Source organism: Octopus bimaculoides, chromosome 28 (genome assembly GCF_046866305.1).
Source record: "Octopus bimaculoides isolate indiv1 chromosome 28, ASM4686630v1, whole genome shotgun sequence".
Lineage (NCBI taxonomy): Eukaryota > Metazoa > Mollusca > Cephalopoda > Octopoda > Octopodidae > Octopus > Octopus bimaculoides.
The window spans coordinates 4,606,711-4,630,483 of record NC_142955.1 but is presented as its reverse complement, the minus strand read 5'-3'; the positions used below and the strand labels follow the sequence as shown (position 1 = coordinate 4,630,483).

Genomic DNA, 23,773 nt, shown 5'->3' with positions numbered 1-23,773 from the left:
AAAACATGTTGTTGAGAGGAAGATACGTTGGGATGAAATATGGAAGTGGACGACATCTCGGCTAAGTTTTCTGATTCGTTCATCCTATGATGTTTTGCCGTCACCTAGGAATCTTGTAAGATGGAACGTCTCAGAGAATGACATATGCAAATGCGGAAAGGTCAGAACACTGAAACCTATTCTTTCCAACTGTTCCTTAGCATTGAATAGATATACATGGAGACACAACCTGGTCCTGAAGGTTATCTTCAATGCTATGAAGAACCAAATTCATCTCAACAACACTGAGAAAAAACCGTTGAAAGAACCATCTAAAGATTTTATTACCTTCGTGCGCTCAAGTCAGCAGATCCGTTTCAAGAAAAAGAACAAGAGACTTCGTGTGAGAGATGAAAAGTGGAACGACTATTGAGAAGTGACTGCAGATTTACCTGGGTGCCAGGGATTCTTTCCCATCCCAGTTACGGAAAAACTGGCCATTTTAATGTGGTGTGAAAGAAGGAAAGGTGTAAATCTAGTCGAGTTAACGGTTCCTCATGAAGATAATATGGACACCACACGGGCTCGAAAGATGGACCGTTATGAAAACCTCCTCGAGAAATGTGAAGACGCAGGCTGGAAAGCGGAGCATTTTCCAATCGAAGTCGGATGTAGAGGATTTGTAGGAAACAGTGTGAAACGACTGCTGTTATCGTTAGGCCTAACTCATTGTAAGGTAAATACCACCATTACCGATATCCAAACTACAGTGGAGAAGGCTAGCCACTGGATTTGGTTAAAAAGGGACAATGAGCGATGGCTAGAGAAATATTGAGCTTTGTTTAATAATCAGTTGATCTAGGGGGGCCGGTGCGCATTGATGCCGTCGAGAGGTAGGCCCCGAAACGGCGCGCATTCTCTCCTGATGACCCCGTACACTTGCTGGCTTCCAGTATGCGGAGTTCTTGACTGGTAGCACTTGCATGTGCAAGTTGTTTGCAACACACACACGCACACACACACACACACACACACATACATATATATATATATATATATATACATACATATATACATATTGAAAAAAAGAAAATGGAGAATTATGGTGTTCCAGCATGGCCGCAGTCAAATGACTGAAACAAGTAAAAGAATAAAAGAATAACAGAATAACAGAATAACACGTTAATTTGCAGAGGTCTCGCAGTAATTTTCTTATGAGTAATTAAATTTGAAAGTATTTTATTGTTAAAAATGATCAAACTACATTTATTTCAAACGTTATATAAAATCAGTTATTCACATCGGTCAAAAGTTTTCCACAATTACGTCATGAAGATTATTTACAATGGACAGAGAGGTAACCTCACCGTGTTTCTTGTAACCACAACGTTTCGGCTGATGTACTCTCCAGCCTTCATCAGGTGTTCTGATGGAATTTCAAACCCAACCCTTTATTTGGCTAATGGCGTACTCTGTTCTCATTCCTAAGGCATTCTTTTTTTCCTGATGTTATCAGAAACCGAGAGTTAGTAGCCTGCGTTTTTATCCGTAAGTTGCGGTAACAACAAACAAGGTAAGGACACCTATCCGTCCGTTGTACATAAGGTACAAAAATCCTCGACTCAAAAAATATAGAATAGTATTACGTCATGAAGTTTGGTCAAAATGAATCTGACGTAACAATTCTACAAATACGATTCGAAGATTTTGCTCACTTTCATCCCGTTTTCTTCAGAAGTCCGACTTCATATGGATCACAGGTTGATATATTACTTATTGATCTTTTGGTTTGGACAAATTCATACATCTTACTCTCTTCAGTTAACAGATAACTTCATAGTTATATTTTTTATTTTTATATAATTTCTTTTTCCTTTTCATCTTTCTTCATCTGTATATTTTGTGCTTGATTGATTAATTGATGGGACTTGAGTTATCTACAGATATATTTATTAGTTTCTTTCTTTCTCTCTATATTCCCCTTTTTGTTTCTGTATTTGTTTATTGTTTCTTTGTTCATTTAGTTCTTTTTTATATATATTTTTTAAAGGAATTGAAATGTTACCATTGTCACCGACAGCTACACCATATCGGAAAAGACGTCTTTCCCTCTTCCTGTCTAGAAGCAAACGTTCTTTAATGAATTTCTCAGTTCGTCATAAGATAAATTCTGTAGGTCCTGATCCCAACTTTACAGATGAAGCATCTAGTCAGAGGTTTCCTTATAAGAAACATCTTTTTATAAATGAAACAAGAAAAATTAATTTCAAAGATCCTGTGTCGGAGGTGATCAATACATGTGAGGAAGATGAGTTAAAGGAGAAGAAGGAAATGATGGAAGAGTTGGTACAAGTGCTGAAGAGACAGGAGAAGCGGTTAGAGCAGGAGTTACAGGACCTGGAAAAGCAGCTGAATCAAGATTTAAAGATACAGCTAACGAAGAATCTGGATGATATAGAGATGCCTGAACTGAAGGAACTGGAAAAGAAGACTCTAGAGAGACTCTATGGTTTGGAATGGCACATGAAACAGAAGAAACAACTGCAGAAGGAATCGAAAGTTGAAAAGCTGGTGGAGATGATGGAGGATCCAGAGCTGGTGAAGGAGATAGAATATCTGGAGAATTTGAAGAGTTGGCGGTTTCACATGTAAAAATTACATTTATTTTGAAGTAAAAATGTTTTGGTTTGAACTCAAAATACATATAGTTCAGCCTGTATAAGGATATAATGTTCAAAGCGCGCTCACACACATACATACATTCATACTTTCACACATGCACACACGGAGGAAAATTTGTACATATGCATAAGATATGGTATATACGTGTTTAAAAACTAGCTTTATAGATATTCTTTCAAAATTCTTATTTTGCTCTTCACGCGTTAATTTGTGTCGGTTGCACCGCGTAAAACGTGAAAGAAAGAAACCTATTTCCTGAAATAAATACATCCAAAGTAACATTTTTCATGGACCCTTAAAATACTTTCGTAGATCTCCAATTTACTATTTTGCTTGCGTGGACCTCTAAAAATCTTACATGGACTCCCAGGGGTCACATGGACCTTTTAAGAATCACTGTACTAAATGATTCGTCCTCCAATGTGACAAGAAAGCTCATGTAAAGCATTCACTTGCGTGAAACACGACAGAAGTTGGCCACTTATCGAGCTTGACTGAGAAAATATTACATTTGCAGAATCCTCAGAAAATTCACGTTACACACACGCGCACATACACACAACGCGCGCGCGCGCACTATCCCTGAACTGAAACATTTATTGTTTGTTTCCCAGTCAATGACAGCTGCTCTGTAAAGAGTAAGAGTAAAGACCTCCTTCGGTCATGAATGACCATGGGTTTGCACCTAGAAAGTTACACTCTGAGGCACAAGTCTGGGCAAGGTTGTTTGTGGACAGACCGGCAGTCACCCATGCATACCGGCCTCTGCTCTCTACGCCACCGAGATCCTATCCAAAGAAAAGGCAAAGACCAATATACCTTGGCACCAGTGACGTTGCAACTAATTTCTACAAATGAGTGAACTGGAGCAACGTGAAATGATGTGTCTTGCTCAAGGACACGATACACGACACTCTAACCACTGAGCCATGTGCCTTCACGACCGCTGCTATTGCTAATAGATAAACAATGCACCACCTTTTGTTAATGACTCTAACCACTGAGCCATGTGCCTTCACGACAGTTGCTTTGTAAGGTTGACATATTCAATCATCATGCTATTCACCGAGAGCATGAACACTGATTATGTTGAATCTTCTGATACATTAATTTCACTATTGCTTATAGAGAAACTTAATAGCGCGTAAGCATTGCATCGTATCAATGCACTATCTTTTTTAAAAAGGTTGCCTCTCCTGGGATCAAGCAGACAACCATCAAGAAAGACGAGAGACGTTAACCGCTCTGTCATAGTCACGACTGTTCTGCAACTGTACTTCTTGAAATGCATCTAGGGCAGTGTTTCTCAACCTATTTCCACCAGGACTCAATAAAACTTCCCAGAAAAATGTAGTTAAAAAAGGTAGTTAAAAAAAAAGAACTTTATTTTTAATATTTTTTTCAATAATACAGGCAACGAACTGGCAGAATCATTAGTACTTACACACAATGCCGCGCATTTCGTTCGTCGACATGTTCTGAGTTCAAATTCCGCTGAGGTCGAATTTACCTTTCATCCGTTCGGGGTCGATAAATCAAGTACCAGCTGAGTACTAGGGTCGAAATAATCGACTAGTCCCCTCCCACCAAATTTCAGACCTTGTGCCTACAGTAGTAACGAATATTTTATCAATATTAAAGGCAGCGAACTGACAGAGACGTTAGCACGCCGGGGCGAAATGCTGAGCGGTATTTCGTCTGTCTTCACGTTCTGAGTTCAAATTCCGCCCAGGTCGACTTTGCTTTTCATCCTTTCGGGGTCGATAAATTAAGTACCAGTTCCGTACTGGAATCGATCTAATCGACTGGATCCCTCCCTAAAAATTTCAGGCCTTGTGCCTAGAGTAGAAAAGAATCGTTAGCACGTCCGGTTAAAACGCTCAGTGATATTTCGTCTGCCTTTACGTTCTGAGTTCAAATTCCACCGAGGTCGACTTTGCCTTTCATCCTTTCGAGTTCGATAGAATAAGTACAGTTTAACACTAGGGTCGATGCAATCGAGTTAGCCCCTTCCCCCAAAATTGCTCGCCTTGTGCCAAAATTTGAAATTGATGTTTTTTTACGATCATTTAATACAAAAGAATCAACCAGTAACTTTTTTATTGCTGGCCAGCAATAGAGCATGGACGTGTTTAGCTGTCACTCTCCATCTTTCGGACTTACACTCGACAGCTCGCTTACATCTATATACCAACGTCCTAACAACTATGCTCACACACACAGAAGCTGTAACAATAAACAAGAGCTAAAGATGTATATATTTACCACCTGAATAAATGTTGTTTAAGTTGATAGTCTGGAGTTCAGCGTTCCGTTATATTCTTAATTTTATATAGGAAAGTCAGGTATACATCTAATGATGTATAACCAACTTTCCTATAAGTACATTATTGTTTTAAAAGAGTGAATCATTTTAATAGGAACCTTGTTCCTAGCGTCTACAGTACCGCACCCCACCACAATTTTCCCAGTCCCCCACCTAACTACATTAGATGGATTTTAAGATGTACCGTTGTTGAACAGTCACGGCTATGACACGGTGGTTAATGCCTTCAGTATTCACTGGTGGTTGTTTGTTTGGTCCTAGAAGAGGCAAAATTCAGTTGTCATTAATAGTCTAATAGCGACTGTGGGTGCAGGGTGTGTGTGTGTGTGTGTCTTTGAGACCGTATTTGTCCTTCACCACCGCTTGACAACTGGTGTTGGTGTGTTTACATCTCCGTAACTTAACGGTTCGGCAAAAGAAACGGATAGAATATGTACCAGACTTAAAGAAAAAATATTTCCTGGGAACGATCCATTCGTTTGAAAGTTCCTCAAGGCGGTGCCCCAGCATGGCCTCAGTCTAATGACTGAGACAAGTAAAAAAAAGATTAACAGTAGTCCTTACAAAACACTACACACACACACACACAATACGCACAATACACACATACACATGTATATGCGCACACAAACACACGCACTTACAGATGCAGATACGCACACACATACACGCACATACACACACACGCGCGCGCGCACACACAAAAACACACATATATTCCCGACGGGTTTCCACACAGTTTTCATATATCAAATTCACTTGTAAGGAATTGGCCAGCTTAGGGCCATAATAGAAGAGACATTTATCCCAAGGCGCTGCAAATTGAGACTGAAGATTATGATCACACCTGTCGCAGTGGAGAACTCCGGCGTTCTTTCCCCCCCCCTCCTCCCCCACCCCGACCATAACCCTACTCACCGCCAGTGCGAGGTCATGAGTCAGGGTCACGGTTCCAACGCATCTCTCACCATCCTCCCTAATAACGCTTCTCCCATTTTGTCTCGTGGGACCATTGGACGGTCTGAATTACAAGGAAATTGTACCATTTCTTAATGTAAAGTTATTCCATTTATGTTTAGCAATTTGTGCTGCAAGATTCCTAATGTGAAACGCTGTGTTGAAACAGACGTTGTTGTATTTCGGGACGGTCTTTACTCTTTTACTTGTTTCACTCATTTGACTGTGGCCATGCTGGAACAGCGCCTTTAGTCGAGCAAATCGACCCCAGGACTTATTCTATCGGTCTCTTTAGCCGAACCGCTACGTTACGGGGACGTAAACACACCAGCATCGGTTGTCAAGCGATGTTGGGGGGACAAACACAAACACACAAACATATATACACAGAGACATACATACATACATACATACATACATATATATATATATATATATATATATATATATATATACGACGGGTTTCTTTTAGTTTCCATCTACCAAATCCACTCACAGGGCTTTAGTCGGCCCGAGGCTATAGTAGAAGACACTTGCCCAATGTGCCACGCATTGAGACTGAACCCGGAACCATGTGGTTCGTAAGCAAGCTACTTACCACACAGCCACAAACACACGCACTGTATATTCGTTCTTCATTCGTTTATTACTGTTCTTATTATAACTTATGTCCATTGTCCGGAAATCTGTGATCTCTTCAACGACACTTTCCGTCCTCGCGTGTGCGTCCTCGCGTGTGCGTCCTCGCATGTGCGTCCTCGCGTGTGCGTCCTCGCGTGTGCGTCCTCGCGTGTGCTCCGCTTAGTCCATTCTCTAAGCAGGCAATGAACATGATTTAGAATAAGAACAGTAATAAACGAGTGAGGAACAAATATATAGTGCGTGTGTTTATTTGGCAAAAGAAAAAAAAAATGGCTGTCCCGAAATACAACAATATTCCATTTAAATCTATGAAAAATAGTCACCTGAGATAACCGCATACTCTGGTATTTAGTTTTCTTTAACTTTGGTTGGTAAAAAGTGAGCGTGGCTGTGTGGTAAGAAGCTTGCCTCCCAATCACACGGTTTCGCGTGGCACCTTGGGCAAGTGTTTTCTACTATAGCCTCTGGCCGACCAAAGCCTTTTGAGTGGATTTGTTTGACGGAAACTGAAAGAAGCCAGTTGTATATATGATATATATGTGTGTGTGTGTGTGTGTGTGTGTGTGTGTGTGTGTGTGTGTGTGTGTGTGTGTGTGTGTGCGTGCGTGCGTGTGTGTTTGTGCCCCATCACCACTTGACAACCGGTATTGGTGTATTTACATCCCCGGTCGATTTGTTCGACTAAAATCCTTTAAGGCGGTGCTCCAGCACGGCCGGAGTCAAATGACTGAAACAGATAAAAGAATAAAACGACGATTTGCAGAAGCAAATACCTTTGTCCCTGTGCTGTTATGTGTTTTCACGTGAATTGACGTGGCTGCAAAGCGAGTTAACCATTCAGCCACACTGATGTACGCACGTATGTATATGTAAGAAAGACCGTGCGAACCCAAAAGGAGAAATGGTGACGAATGGAAAAACAGGCTCCTTTATTAAACGCGTCACACGGTCGAACACAAAATTACTTCGATAACATAGGGAATTCGTAGATGCCAGTAACATAAAAGATAGGACTCAACCGATAAAGATGTATAACAGTAAGATTTATTGGAGCATTAAATTGTATGTCTGTGTGTGAGTGAATGCGACATAATGAAACACAATAAAAGACAGGCCGTCATGTAAAGAAAAGAGTGTGTGTAAGTAATACATGTATGTGGGTACGAGAGATACACAGTATTGAATAGAGTCAGTAACACGTATAAGGATTTAAGATACCAGTTCTTAGAGTACACAGTGGTAAGTGTCTGTATATAAGAAGTTAAGGCGTGTGGGGCAGAGCGGTCACTAGTTGTGATGTTAGGGCTTCCATGCCAAGCCGGGTTCTTGAATACAGATGTTCTTCGCAGGCTGGGTTCTTGGCTATTATTTATCGTGGTGAAGAAACCACACAAACAGGATTAGAAGTGCTGCAGTTAGCTGTTGGTAGCTTGTGTACGTGTAGAGTCATGTTGACGCTGGCGGGGACGATGCTGGTAGTCGTAGTGTCGTGTTGCTGCTGGCGACGTCGGGGGCGATGCTTGTAGTTCGTAGTTGTACGATGGTGTTGATGTCGTCGCTGGAACTGGCTGGTTGGTGTTACGCGTGTGTGGCCAGCGGCCAGATCTAAGATCTGAGGCGCGACGAATTTGCCGGGTATCTAGCAGGCTATTTATAGCTGAAGGTAGGCTCCAGAGAAGCATTAGAAGAACTCTCTCACGTGACCTTATTAGTGGCTGTGGTTGGTCAGTTTGCGTCCTGAGGCGAACGGGTTGAGATAATTTACCCGCGCAAAGAAATAGTCAGTCAGGTGATGACGGGGAATGAGTTGCTTTCTACTACGCTCGTGTTTGTTAATATTTATAGTGAGATAAGATGGTTTGTTTGTATATAATGGCGATAGAAGTGTTCACTACATATATTTCTCAGTAAATACATTTCATCAAAATGTACTCAAGTACTTTTTCTTTTTTATACACTGGGGTCAATTCGTTCAGCTAAAGCCCACCAGAGCAGTGCCTCAGCATGACCGCAGTCCAATAAGTGAAACGAGATGAAAGATTAAATATATTGACAAAGTATATTGTTGATGTGTGATGAACGATAATATGTATTGATAAAGTGTATTGTTCACTATTTCTTTTAAGGCCTGATACATGGGCGATCCTCTGTGTGTGTGTGTGTGTGTGTGTGTGTGTGTGTGTGTGTGTGGGTGTGTGTGTGTGTGTGTGTGTGTGTGTGTGTGTGCACATGCAGAAAAGCATGTTGCTGATGACGCAAAATACGCCTATACATGCCAAAAATCCATCGGTTATCGATATCTATATGAGCGAAAGCAATAACGAAATTATTAATTGTTCATAAAAATTTTTTCCGCTTGACTATTTTTTTGCGGAGAAAGCAATCAACAGTTTTTATTTGTTCTTTTTTCTTTATTTGAAGCTCGTGTTTTAATCGCTTAATTTATAGGATCACGTCCAAGCTGAAGCACAGCTCAATAATATTGACCCCAATACATTAATTTCATTTTCACTTTATTGCAGTTATTTCAGCAAAGTGTTTGTGTAGCATCGCTAAAATTTTGGGATATAAACAGAGACATCATATTACCAAAGGATGTGAGGATAAAGACAGGGAGTAAGAGAGAGAGGGGTAGGGAGAGAGAAAGAGGGTGAGAGAAAGATAAAGAGAGAGAAAGAGATAGAGATAGAGAGACACGGAGAGAGAGGGGGAGAGAGGTGGAAGAGAGACACATACACATATATAAAGGGCTTCTGCACAGTTTCAGCCAACTAATTATATTCATTAGCCACAAATACGCGAGCGTGCGTGTCTGTGTGTATCTATCATTGGTGACTTCACAAAAAATATATTTCATCCAATGTCATAGGATTTAAATTCGAACTACTGTTTAGTTTCATGCTGTCACGTTATTAATCGCATGATGTGACTAATAACCAGTTCGAATTAAAATATTAAATGATACACTTCCAACATATATATATAGGCGTAGGAGTGGCTGTGTGGTAAGTAGCTTGCTTACCAACCACATGGCTCTGGGTTCAGTCCCACTGCGTGGCACCTTGGGAAAGTGCCTTCTATTATAGCCTCGGGCCGACCAAAGCCATGTGAGTGGATTTGGTAGACGGAAACTGAAAGAAGAACGTCGTATATATGTAAATATATATGTATATGTATGTATGTGTGTGTGTATATGTTTGTGTGTCTGGGTTTGTCCCCCCAACCCGATGCTGGTGTGTTTACTGTCTATCAATTATATACCAATATAATGATGCAACGACTATAAAGCTTGAAACACGTGTACCGCGGAATCCTTTGTGTTTTGTTTTTATTTTTACGTTTTTAATTTATATATATATATGTATATATATATATATATATATATATATATATATATATATATAATAATAATAATAATAATAATAATAATAATAGAGATAAAATCCAAAATTACAGGTAAAAACTCAATTAAAATCAATTTATTAAAAATCAAAATTAAATTAAGTTTCACAGTATAAAATATATATAAATATATAGTATTAGGGAAAAGAACCAAGGTTTATGAACTCATCGATGAAAATCCACTGTCACATGTAGAAAAAATTTATAATTAAAAGTACAATAAATAAGTAAAATATAATACAAAGTAAATATTATAAGACCAAGATAATAAAATGACTACACGTGTTTCATAACCAATTTTTAAATAGAAAGAAATTTAAATCGATTAAAACTATCGAAAATCAGTTTGAATTACGACGGCATTTGAATAAGTATAACATTTAATTTGTTAAATAACTTTATACCATATTTTGAAAATAATATATATTCTTGTATTTTTATATTATTCAATTGATTTTTAAAGATTATTTGTAATCGATACCTTTTTTAACACTAAATTATTTAGAAGTGAGAGTATCATTTTAACCTAAATATGACTTCGATTTGATTAGATTTGAAATATTTTCGATTAATATTGTTTAATATTTCATTCTATATTATGATATAAATAACTAGCATTTTTCTTTGTTTATAGTATCGTTAATGGTTTTTTACTATGACTTAAGTTACATTAAGCTTAATCTTTCTTTCATAATAATTTTTTCATTCATATTTTTATTTCTAATTAACCTCGAGTTTTGACTTTTACGTCTAAGTTTCAGTTTGAAATATAATAACATTTTGATTTGTATATTTTTTATTTTTTACTTTGTTTACGATGATATATTATTATTTGAAATAAATAAATATTCTTGTATTTTTTTTATTATTCAATTGATTTTTAATGATAATTTTAATCGATACCTCATTTAACACTAAATTATTTTGAAATTAGAGTACCATTTTAGCCTAATATAAGACTTCGATTTGATTAAGGTTGAAATATTTTCGATTAATATTGTTTTATGTGATAAATACCTAGTCTTTTTATGTTAATTTCCTATACGGAATATTTTCACTAGACGTCTTATAAATAAATGTTTTTAATCATAAATAGCCTAGCTTAAACTATTGCATCATTTAAATATGTACTAATAATATCTTTATTATTTTAACCTTAAACTTCGTTCAAATTGTATTTTAAACGAAAAAATTTGTTTAGTTGGTTTTTATATATAATATACTTATTAGATTATTTTATAATGGATGTAGGATTGATTATGGAATGGTTATTATTTTGATATTTTAATAATATTTTTCTATCTTTATATAATAAGTATTTTATATACATTCATTTATTATTATTGTTGTATTTTGACCTGAAGATTAGCTATATTTTTGAATAGAATTGATTTTCGATAGTTTTAATCGATTTTAATCGATTTAAATTTCTTTCTATTTGAAAATTGTTTATGAAACACGTGTAGTCATTTTATTATCTTGATCTTATGATATTATATTATACTTATTTATTGTACTTTTAATTATAAATTTTTTCTATATGTGACAGTGGATTTTCATCGATGAGTTCATAAACCTTAGTTCTTTTCCCTAATACTATATATATATATATATAACAGCGTCGAAGGTGTTTATAAGCCATTTAAAACACACAAAAACCATTAGATTCACTTCAACATTTAAATTTAATTTGCCAAAAACTTTCGTCGCTCTGAGACTGCGACCTATTCACTGACAAAATTCCGTGCTGCATCTGAGAAAGTAACAGTTAGCTTATGGTATATATGTACGTATGTATGTGTGTGTATATGTACGTATGTGTGTATGTATGTATGTGTGTATGTAGGTATGTACGTATGTATGTACGTAAGTATTTAGGTATGTGTGTGTGTGTGTGTGTGTGTGTGTGTGTGTACATGTGTATGTACATGTGAACGTATGTTTCAGCACTGATATGCGTCTGTTCAAGTTGTATACATGACTGTTACCTTGTTGAAGGTTGTATACACACACACACACACACATACATATATACATATACTAGTAGTATAACCCGACCTTGTCCGGGTGTGACTTATTACGCCATCTACGATAAGTCTTGCTAGCTGAAAATCAACTAAAAAAGAAAGCCTTACAACGAAAAAACCCTTATGATGTAAATATGTTCATAATTCAAAAGACGAAATTAATAGGGAAAGTCTGAAGGCTGTTTTGTGTAACATTATTAAGTGTACGTAAATTTCATCCGTGTAATTGGCTATAGAAATGCTTGTGCAAAACAACTTTTTGCGCTGCCCTGATTATACATAGCAGGGTAATCCCTTTTCGCAGGAGCTAGGACGGCAATTTGTGATGAAGCAATTGCTGGCGATCTGTTGCTACACAGTTTTGCCAGAATTCTATCAGATTGGGCAGAAGATGTTGATGCACCATTTTGCATTATGTTCAAAGTAGCTTCTGGAATGTGGTGAATTGCTGCAGTCTGTTGCTGTCTTTTTAAACCGGTTGCTTTCTTTCCCCAGCAAACTCTCTTCTTTGGAGGCATAATCTATTTATATATTAAACAGAACAACAAAAGTTATAATAGATGGCAGGGTCGGTACTTTTCACATATCTGTAATTTTTCAGATTAACACCCGCACGAACAGTGGATTGCATTTAACCCTAGGTCTGATTGGTTAGGATCAACCTGAGGATAAACAGCAACAGCAGTCAACTTGAGGCTTTTACTTGGCAATTTGTTGATTCAGTTTCAACTCTGCTACAAACTCTCAGAAGAAGAAGGATGACAGGAACTTTGAAGGTTGGTAGGCTGAAACACACACATACACAAAGTGATAACTCTCTGGAAAAGGAGCATTCAGTACTATAAACCCTGAATTTGCTGCTCCCAATACAGGCTTCTACAGCAAACCCTATGAGCTCCTGGTGTGAACTGTTCTCGAGGCCCCTCAAGCATACTCTTATCAGGATGGTAGAATGTGATTTGGGATGGATTTGGCAGCTATTTCTTGCTGTTTGTGTGATTGCATTAAAGCTTTTTAGTTGAGAGGGAGTCAGTCATTGACTCAAGGGAGAAATGTACTAAGTCGTAGTGTCATAGTAATATGCAGAGGCATATAATTGTATTGTGAAGGCACATGGCTCATGGGTTAGAACATCGGGTTCACAATCATGAGGTAGTGAATTCAATTCCTGGACCTATCTATGTATTTTATTCTTGAGCAAGACACTTTATTTCATGTTGCTCCAGTTCACTCAGCTGTAGGAAAGAGTTGCAACATCATTGGTGCCAAGCTGTATCAGCATTTGCCTTTCCCTTGGATAACACTGGTGGCATGGTGAGGGGAGACTGGTATGCAGAGGTGACTGCTGGTCTTCAATAAACAGTCTTGCCCAGACTTGTGCCTCGGAGGGGAACATTTTAAGTGCAATCCCATGGTTATTCATGACCAAAGGGGTCTATCATTGCATTTAATGGAAAAGATTCTGCTGAAAAACTCATTATCAACAGCTTATACAACACAATATAGGTTACTGCAGTTACAGTTTTCTCCAAAACACAGCACATCTAACCTCACAGCTTTGTTACTGCCACCAGTATGAAATATACTGTTTTACAAAAACCAGAACATTCATGGGCTGCACACAGCATATCATCACCACTCTCTAATATCAAAAGCCATTCTCTAAACAGGACATTTCTGCACTCTGTAATCAGAATTTGTCACAAATGCCATCAAAGTTGGTGAGATACAGGCTTTCAAAGGCTGAGCAAGCAATCATCATGTCCCCCAACATAAGAAATGCGTTAAGCTACAATAAGTCCATTGGAAACCAATAACCTACTCTATAAATAAAATGAAAATTTATTATGTATATTGAAAAGTTAGTTATTTACCTTGTTCTACACTAGTCTACAGTCAGGTATAATTTTATAGGCTTCCTGCAGCTATTTTTTTTTCTTGTTTCACTCATTAGACTGCAGCCATGCTGGGGCACCTGCCTTGAAGAATTTTAGTCAAACAAATCAACCCCAGTACTTATTATCTTTCTGAAAAGCCTAGTATCTTTTCTATTGGTCTCTTTTACTAAACTGTTAAGTTACAGGGATGTAAACATACCAATAGTGGTTGTCAAGCAGTGGTGGGGGACATATATATATATATAGATTTTGGAGATGGAAACTGAAAAAAACCCAGCATATATATATATGTGTGTGTCTGTCCGTCTGTCTTTGTGTATATGTTTGTCCCCCACCACTGCTTGACAACCACTATTGGTATGTTTACATCCCTGTAACTTAACAGTTTAGTAAAAGAGACCAATAGAAAAGATACTAGGCTTTTCAGAAAGATAATAAGTACTGGGGTTGATCTGTTTGACTAAAATATATATATATATATATATATATATATATATATATATATATATATATATATATATATATATATATATATATATATATATATATATATATATTGATATTAGAGAGTGGTGATGATATGCTGTGTGCAGCCCATGAATGTTCTGGTTTTTGTAAAACAGTATATTTCATACTGGTGGCAGTAACAAAGCTGTGAGGTTAGATGTGCTGTGTTTTGGAGAAAACTGTAACTGCAGTAACCTATATTGTGTTGTATAAGCTGTTGATAATGAGTTTTTCAGCAGAATCTTTTCCATTAAATGCAATGATAGACCCCTTTGGTCATGAATAACCATGGGATTGCACTTAAAATGTTCCCCTCCGAGGCACAAGTCTGGGCAAGACTGTTTATTGAAGACCAGCAGTCACCTCTGCATACCAGTCTCCCCTCACCATGCCACCAGTGTTATCCAAGGGAAAGGCAAATGCTGATACAGCTTGGCACCAATGATGTTGCAACTCTTTCCTACAGCTGAGTGAACTGGAGCAACATGAAATAAAGTGTCTTGCTCAAGAATAAAATACATAGATAGGTCCAGGAATTGAATTCACTACCTCATGATTGTGAACCCGATGTTCTAACCCATGAGCCATGTGCCTTCACAATACAATTATATGCCTCTGCATATTACTATGACACTACGACTTAGTACATTTCTCCCTTGAGTCAATGACTGACTCCCTCTCAACTAAAAAGCTTTAATGCAATCACACAAACAGCAAGAAATAGCTGCCAAATCCATCCCAAATCACATTCTACCATCCTGATAAGAGTATGCTTGAGGGGCCTCGAGAACAGTTCACACCAGGAGCTCATAGGGTTTGCTGTAGAAGCCTGTATTGGGAGCAGCAAATTCAGGGTTTATAGTACTGAATGCTCCTTTTCCAGAGAGTTATCACTTTGTGTATGTGTGTGTTTCAGCCTACCAACCTTCAAAGTTCCTGTCATCCTTCTTCTTCTGAGAGTTTGTAGCAGAGTTGAAACTGAATCAACAAATTGCCAAGTAAAAGCCTCAAGTTGACTGCTGTTGCTGTTTATCCTCAGGTTGATCCTAACCAATCAGACCTAGGGTTAAATGCAATCCACTGTTCGTGCGGGTGTTAATCTGAAAAATTACAGATATGTGAAAAGTACCGACCCTGCCATCTATTATAACTTTTGTTGTTCTGTTTAATATATAAATAGATTATGCCTCCAAAGAAGAGAGTTTGCTGGGGAAAGAAAGCAACCGGTTTAAAAAGACAGCAACAGACTGCAGCAATTCACCACATTCCAGAAGCTACTTTGAACATAATGCAAAATGGTGCATCAACATCTTCTGCCCAATCTGATAGAATTCTGGCAAAACTGTGTAGCAACAGATCGCCAGCAATTGCTTCATCACAAATTGCCGTCCTAGCTCCTGCGAAAAGGGATTACCCTGCTATGTATAATCAGGGCAGCGCAAAAAGTTGTTTTGCACAAGCATTTCTATAGCCAATTACACGGATGAAATTTACGTACACTTAATAATGTTACACAAAACAGCCTTCAGACTTTCCCTATTAATTTCGTCTTTTGAATTATGAACATATTTACATCATAAGGGTTTTTTCGTTGTAAGGCTTTCTTTTTTAGTTGATTTTCAGCTAGCAAGACTTATCGTAGATGGCGTAATAAGTCACACCCGGACAAGGTCGGGTTATACTACTAGTATATGTATATATGTATGTGTGTGTGTGTGTGTATACAACCTTCAACAAGGTAACAGTCATGTATACAACTTGAACAGACGCATATCAGTGCTGAAACATACGTTCACATGTACATACACATGTACACACACACACACACACACACACACACATACCTAAATACTTACGTACATACATACGTACATACCTACATACACACATACATACATACACACATACGTACATATACACACACATACATACGTACATATATACCATAAGCTAACTGTTACTTTCTCAGATGCAGCACGGAATTTTGTCAGTGAATAGGTCGCAGTCTCAGAGCGACGAAAGTTTTTGGCAAATTAAATTTAAATGTTGAAGTGAATCTAATGGTTTTTGTGTGTTTTAAATGGCTTATAAACACCTTCGACGCTGTTATATATATATATATAGTATTAGGGAAAAGAACTAAGGTTTATGAACTCATCGATGAAAATCCACTGTCACATATAGAAAAAATTTATAATTAAAAGTACAATAAATAAGTATAATATAATATCATAAGATCAAGATAATAAAATGACTACACGTGTTTCATAAACAATTTTCAAATAGAAAGAAATTTAAATCGATTAAAATCGATTAAAACTATCGAAAATCAATTCTATTCAAAAATATAGCTAATCTTCAGGTCAAAATACAACAATAATAATAAATGAATGTATATAAAATACTTATTATATAAAGATAGAAAAATATTATTAAAATATCAAAATAATAACCATTCCATAATCAATCCTACATCCATTATAAAATAATCTAATAAGTATATTATATATAAAAACCAACTAAACAAATTTTTTCGTTTAAAATACAATTTGAACGAAGTTTAAGGTTAAAATAATAAAGATATTATTAGTACATATTTAAATGATGCAATAGTTTAAGCTAGGCTATTTATGATTAAAAACATTTATTTATAAGACGTCTAGTGAAAATATTCCGTATAGGAAATTAACATAAAAAGACTAGGTATTTATCACATAAAACAATATTAATCGAAAATATTTCAACCTTAATCAAATCGAAGTCTTATATTAGGCTAAAATGGTACTCTAATTTCAAAATAATTTAGTGTTAAATGAGGTATCGATTAAAATTATCATTAAAAATCAATTGAATAATAAAAAAAATACAAGAATATTTATTTATTTCAAATAATAATATATCATCGTAAACAAAGTAAAAAATAAAAAATATACAAATCAAAATGTTATTATATTTCAAACTGAAACTTAGACGTAAAAGTCAAAACTCGAGGTTAATTAGAAATAAAAATATGAATGAAAAAATTATTATGAAAGAAAGATTAAGCTTAATGTAACTTAAGTCATAGTAAAAAACCATTAACGATACTATAAACAAAGAAAAATGCTAGTTATTTATATCATAATATAGAATGAAATATTAAACAATATTAATCGAAAATATTTCAAATCTAATCAAATCGAAGTCATATTTAGGTTAAAATGATACTCTCACTTCTAAATAATTTAGTGTTAAAAAAGGTATCGATTACAAATAATCTTTAAAAATCAATTGAATAATATAAAAATACAAGAATATATATTATTTTCAAAATATGGTATAAAGTTATTTAACAAATTAAATGTTATACTTATTCAAATGCCGTCGTAATTCAAACTGATTTTCGATAGTTTTAATCGATTTAAATTTCTTTCTATTTAAAAATTGGTTATGAAACACGTGTAGTCATTTTATTATCTTGGTCTTATAATATTTACTTTGTATTATATTTTACTTATTTATTGTACTTTTAATTATAAATTTTTTCTACATGTGACAGTGGATTTTCATCGATGAGTTCATAAACCTTGGTTCTTTTCCCTAATACTATATATTTATATATATTTTATACTGTGAAACTTAATTTAATTTTGATTTTTAATAAATTGATTTTAATTGAGTTTTTACCTGTAATTTTGGATTTTATCTCTATTATTATTATTATTATTATTATTATTATTATATATATATATATATATATATATATATATATATATATATATATATATATATATATATATATATATATATATATATATATATATATATATATATATATATATATACATATATATATATAAATTAAAAACGTAAAACTAAAAACAAAACACAAAGGATTCCGCGGTACACGTGTTTCAAGCTTTATAGTCGTTGCATCATTATATTGGTATATAATTGATAGACAGTAAACACACCAGCATCGGGTTGGGGGGACAAACCCAGACACACAAACATATACACACACACATACATACATATACATATATATTTACATATATACGACGTTCTTCTTTCAGTTTCCGTCTACCAAATCCACTCACATGGCTTTGGTCGGCCCGAGGCTATAATAGAAGGCACTTTCCCAAGGTGCCACGCAGTGGGACTGAACCCAGAGCCATGTGGTTGGTAAGCAAGCTACTTACCACACAGCCACTCCTACGCCTATATATATATGTTGGAAGTGTATCATTTAATATTTTAATTCGAACTGGTTATTAGTCACATCATGCGATTAATAACGTGACAGCATGAAACTAAACAGTAGTTCGAATTTAAATCCTATGACATTGGATGAAATATATTTTTTGTGAAGTCACCAATGATAGATACACACAGACACGCACGCTCGCGTATTTGTGGCTAATGAATATAATTAGTTGGCTGAAACTGTGCAGAAGCCCTTTATATATGTGTATGTGTCTCTCTTCCACCTCTCTCCCCCTCTCTCTCCGTGTCTCTCTATCTCTATCTCTTTCTCTCTCTTTATCTTTCTCTCACCCTCTTTCTCTCTCCCTACCCCTCTCTCTCTTACTCCCTGTCTTTATCCTCACATCCTTTGGTAATATGATGTCTCTGTTTATATCCCAAAATTTTAGCGATGCTACACAAACACTTTGCTGAAATAACTGCAATAAAGTGAAAATGAAATTAATGTATTGGGGTCAATATTATTGAGCTGTGCTTCAGCTTGGACGTGATCCTATAAATTAAGCGATTAAAACACGAGCTTCAAATAAAGAAAAAAGAACAAATAAAAACTGTTGATTGCTTTCTCCGCAAAAAAATAGTCAAGCGGAAAAAATTTTTATGAACAATTAATAATTTCGTTATTGCTTTCGCTCATATAGATATCGATAACCGATGGATTTTTGGCATGTATAGGCGTATTTTGCGTCATCAGCAACATGCTTTTCTGCATGTGCACACACACACACACACACACACACACACACACACACACACACACAGAGGATCGCCCATGTATCAGGCCTTAAAAGAAATAGTGAACAATACACTTTATCAATACATATTATCGTTCATCACACATCAACAATATACTTTGTCAATATATTTAATCTTTCATCTCGTTTCACTTATTGGACTGCGGTCATGCTGAGGCACTGCTCTGGTGGGCTTTAGCTGAACGAATTGACCCCAGTGTATAAAAAAGAAAAAGTACTTGAGTACATTTTGATGAAATGTATTTACTGAGAAATATATGTAGTGAACACTTCTATCGCCATTATATACAAACAAACCATCTTATCTCACTATAAATATTAACAAACACGAGCGTAGTAGAAAGCAACTCATTCCCTGTCATCACCTGACTGACTATTTCTTTGCGCGGGTAAATTATCTCAACCCGTTCGCCTCAGGACGCAAACTGACCAACCACAGCCACTAATAAGGTCACGTGAGAGAGTTCTTCTAATGCTTCTCTGGAGCCTACCTTCAGCTATAAATAGCCTGCTAGATACCCGGCAAATTCGTCGCGCCTCAGATCTTAGATCTGGCCGCTGGCCACACACGCGTAACACCAACCAGCCAGTTCCAGCGACGACATCAACACCATCGTACAACTACGAACTACAAGCATCGCCCCCGACGTCGCCAGCAGCAACACGACACTACGACTACCAGCATCGTCCCCGCCAGCGTCAACATGACTCTACACGTACACAAGCTACCAACAGCTAACTGCAGCACTTCTAATCCTGTTTGTGTGGTTTCTTCACCACGATAAATAATAGCCAAGAACCCAGCCTGCGAAGAACATCTGTATTCAAGAACCCGGCTTGGCATGGAAGCCCTAACATCACAACTAGTGACCGCTCTGCCCCACACGCCTTAACTTCTTATATACAGACACTTACCACTGTGTACTCTAAGAACTGGTATCTTAAATCCTTATACGTGTTACTGACTCTATTCAATACTGTGTATCTCTCGTACCCACATACATGTATTACTTACACACACTCTTTTCTTTACATGACGGCCTGTCTTTTATTGTGTTTCATTATGTCGCATTCACTCACACACAGACATACAATTTAATGCTCCAATAAATCTTACTGTTATACATCTTTATCGGTTGAGTCCTATCTTTTATGTTACTGGCATCTACGAATTCGCTATGTTATCGAAGTAATTTTGTGTTCGACCGTGTGACGCGTTTAATAAAGGAGCCTGTTTTTCCATTCGTCACCATTTCTCCTTTTGGGTTCGCACGGTCTTTCTTACATATACATACGTGCGTACATCAGTGTGGCTGAATGGTTAACTCGCTTTGCAGCCACGTCAATTCACGTGAAAACACATAACAGCACAGGGACAAAGGTATTTGCTTCTGCAAATCGTCGTTTTATTCTTTTATCTGTTTCAGTCATTTGACTCCGGCCGTGCTGGAGCACCGCCTTAAAGGATTTTAGTCGAACAAATCGACCGGGGATGTAAACACACCAATACCGGTTGTCAAGCGGTGATGGGGCACAAACACACACGCACGCACGCACACACACACACACACACACACACACACATATATATATCATATATACAACTGGCTTCTTTCAGTTTCCGTCAAACAAATCCACTCAAAAGGCTTTGGTCGGCCAGAGGCTATAGTAGAAAACACTTGCCCAAGGTGCCACGCGAAACCGTGTGATTGGGAGGCAAGCTTCTTACCACACAGCCACGCTCACTTTTTACCAACCAAAGTTAAAGAAAACTAAATACCAGAGTATGCGGTTATCTCAGGTGACTATTTTTCATAGATTTAAATGGAATATTGTTGTATTTCGGGACAGCCATTTTTTTTTTCTTTTGCCAAATAAACACACGCACTATATATTTGTTCCTCACTCGTTTATTACTGTTCTTATTCTAAATCATGTTCATTGCCTGCTTAGAGAATGGACTAAGCGGAGCACACGCGAGGACGCACACGCGAGGACGCACATGCGAGGACGCACACGCGAGGACGCACACGCGAGGACGGAAAGTGTCGTTGAAGAGATCACAGATTTCCGGACAATGGACATAAGTTATAATAAGAACAGTAATAAACGAATGAAGAACGAATATACAGTGCGTGTGTTTGTGGCTGTGTGGTAAGTAGCTTGCTTACGAACCACATGGTTCCGGGTTCAGTCTCAATGCGTGGCACATTGGGCAAGTGTCTTCTACTATAGCCTCGGGCCGACTAAAGCCCTGTGAGTGGATTTGGTAGATGGAAACTAAAAGAAACCCGTCGTATATATATATATATATATATATATATATATATATATATATATATATGTATGTATGTATGTATGTATGTATGTCTCTGTGTATATATGTTTGTGTGTTTGTGTTTGTCCCCCCAACATCGCTTGACAACCGATGCTGGTGTGTTTACGTCCCCGTAACGTAGCGGTTCGGCTAAAGAGACCGATAGAATAAGTCCTGGGGTCGATTTGCTCGACTAAAGGCGCTGTTCCAGCATGGCCACAGTCAAATGAGTGAAACAAGTAAAAGAGTAAAGACCGTCCCGAAATACAACAACGTCTGTTTCAACACAGCGTTTCACATTAGGAATCTTGCAGCACAAATTGCTAAACATAAATGGAATAACTTTACATTAAGAAATGGTACAATTTCCTTGTAATTCAGACCGTCCAATGGTCCCACGAGACAAAATGGGAGAAGCGTTATTAGGGAGGATGGTGAGAGATGCGTTGGAACCGTGACCCTGACTCATGACCTCGCACTGGCGGTGAGTAGGGTTATGGTCGGGGTGGGGGAGGAGGGGGGGGGGGGGGGGGAAGAACGCCTGAGTTCTCCACTGCGACAGGTGTGATCATAATCTTCAGTCTCAATTTGCAGCGCCTTGGGATAAATGTCTCTTCTATTATGGCCCTAAGCTGGCCAATTCCTTACAAGTGAATTTGATATATGAAAACTGTGTGGAAACCCGTCGGGAATATATGTGTGTTTTTGTGTGCGCGCGCGCGCGCGTGTGTATGTGCGTGTATGTGTGTGCGTATCTGCATCTGTAAGTGCGTGTGTTTGTGTGCGCATATACATGTGTATGTGTGTATTGTGCGTATTGTGTGTGTGTGTGTGTAGTGTTTTGTAAGGACTACTGTTAATCTTTTTTTTACTTGTCTCAGTCATTAGACTGAGGCCATGCTGGGGCACCGCCTTGAGGAACTTTCAAACGAATGGATCGTTCCCAGGAAATATTTTTTGTTTAAGTCTGGTACATATTCTATCCGTTTCTTTTGCCGAACCGTTAAGTTACGGAGATGTAAACACACCAACACCAGTTGTCAAGCGGTGGTGAAGGACAAATACGGTCTCAAAGACACACACACACACACACCCTGCACCCACAGTCGCTATTAGACTATTAATGACAACTGAATTTTGCCTCTTCTAGGACCAAACAAACAACCACCAGTGAATACTGAAGGCATTAACCACCGTGTCATAGCCGTGACTGTTCAACAACGGTACATCTTAAAATCCATCTAATGTAGTTAGGTGGGGGACTGGGAAAATTGTGGTGGGGTGCGGTACTGTAGACGCTAGGAACAAGGTTCCTATTAAAATGATTCACTCTTTTAAAACAATAATGTACTTATAGGAAAGTTGGTTATACATCATTAGATGTATACCTGACTTTCCTATATAAAATTAAGAATATAACGGAACGCTGAACTCCAGACTATCAACTTAAACAACATTTATTCAGGTGGTAAATATATACATCTTTAGCTCTTGTTTATTGTTACAGCTTCTGTGTGTGTGAGCATAGTTGTTAGGACGTTGGTATATAGATGTAAGCGAGCTGTCGAGTGTAAGTCCGAAAGATGGAGAGTGACAGCTAAACACGTCCATGCTCTATTGCTGGCCAGCAATAAAAAAGTTACTGGTTGATTCTTTTGTATTAAATGATCGTAAAAAAACATCAATTTCAAATTTTGGCACAAGGCGAGCAATTTTGGGGGAAGGGGCTAACTCGATTGCATCGACCCTAGTGTTAAACTGTACTTATTCTATCGAACTCGAAAGGATGAAAGGCAAAGTCGACCTCGGTGGAATTTGAACTCAGAACGTAAAGGCAGACGAAATACCACTGAGCGTTTTAACCGGACGTGCTAACGATTCTTTTCTACTCTAGGCACAAGGCCTGAAATTTTTAGGGAGGGATCCAGTCGATTAGATCGATTCCAGTACGGAACTGGTACTTAATTTATCGACCCCGAAAGGATGAAAAGCAAAGTCGACCTGGGCGGAATTTGAACTCAGAACGTGAAGACAGA

At 37.2% G+C, this 23,773-nt stretch overlaps 1 protein-coding gene across 1 annotated transcript; it reads left to right on the top strand.

Moving 5' to 3' along the window:
* The first annotated feature begins 1,627 nt into the window (after positions 1-1,627).
* Positions 1,628-2,678, top strand: LOC106872922 (uncharacterized). The gene is made up of 2 exons (XM_014920100.2): positions 1,628-1,739; positions 2,030-2,678. The coding sequence occupies exon 2, from the start codon at positions 2,038-2,040 to the stop codon at positions 2,629-2,631; it is 594 nt and encodes a 197-aa protein (XP_014775586.1). The 5' UTR covers positions 1,628-1,739; positions 2,030-2,037; the 3' UTR covers positions 2,632-2,678.
* Positions 2,679-23,773: the final 21,095 nt, after the last annotated feature.

Bases quoted from the DNA above. Each gene is read 5' to 3' on its own strand.
- LOC106872922 (XM_014920100.2), top strand. From the start codon at position 2,038: ATGTTACCATTGTCACCGACAGCTACACCATATCGGAAAAGACGTCTT.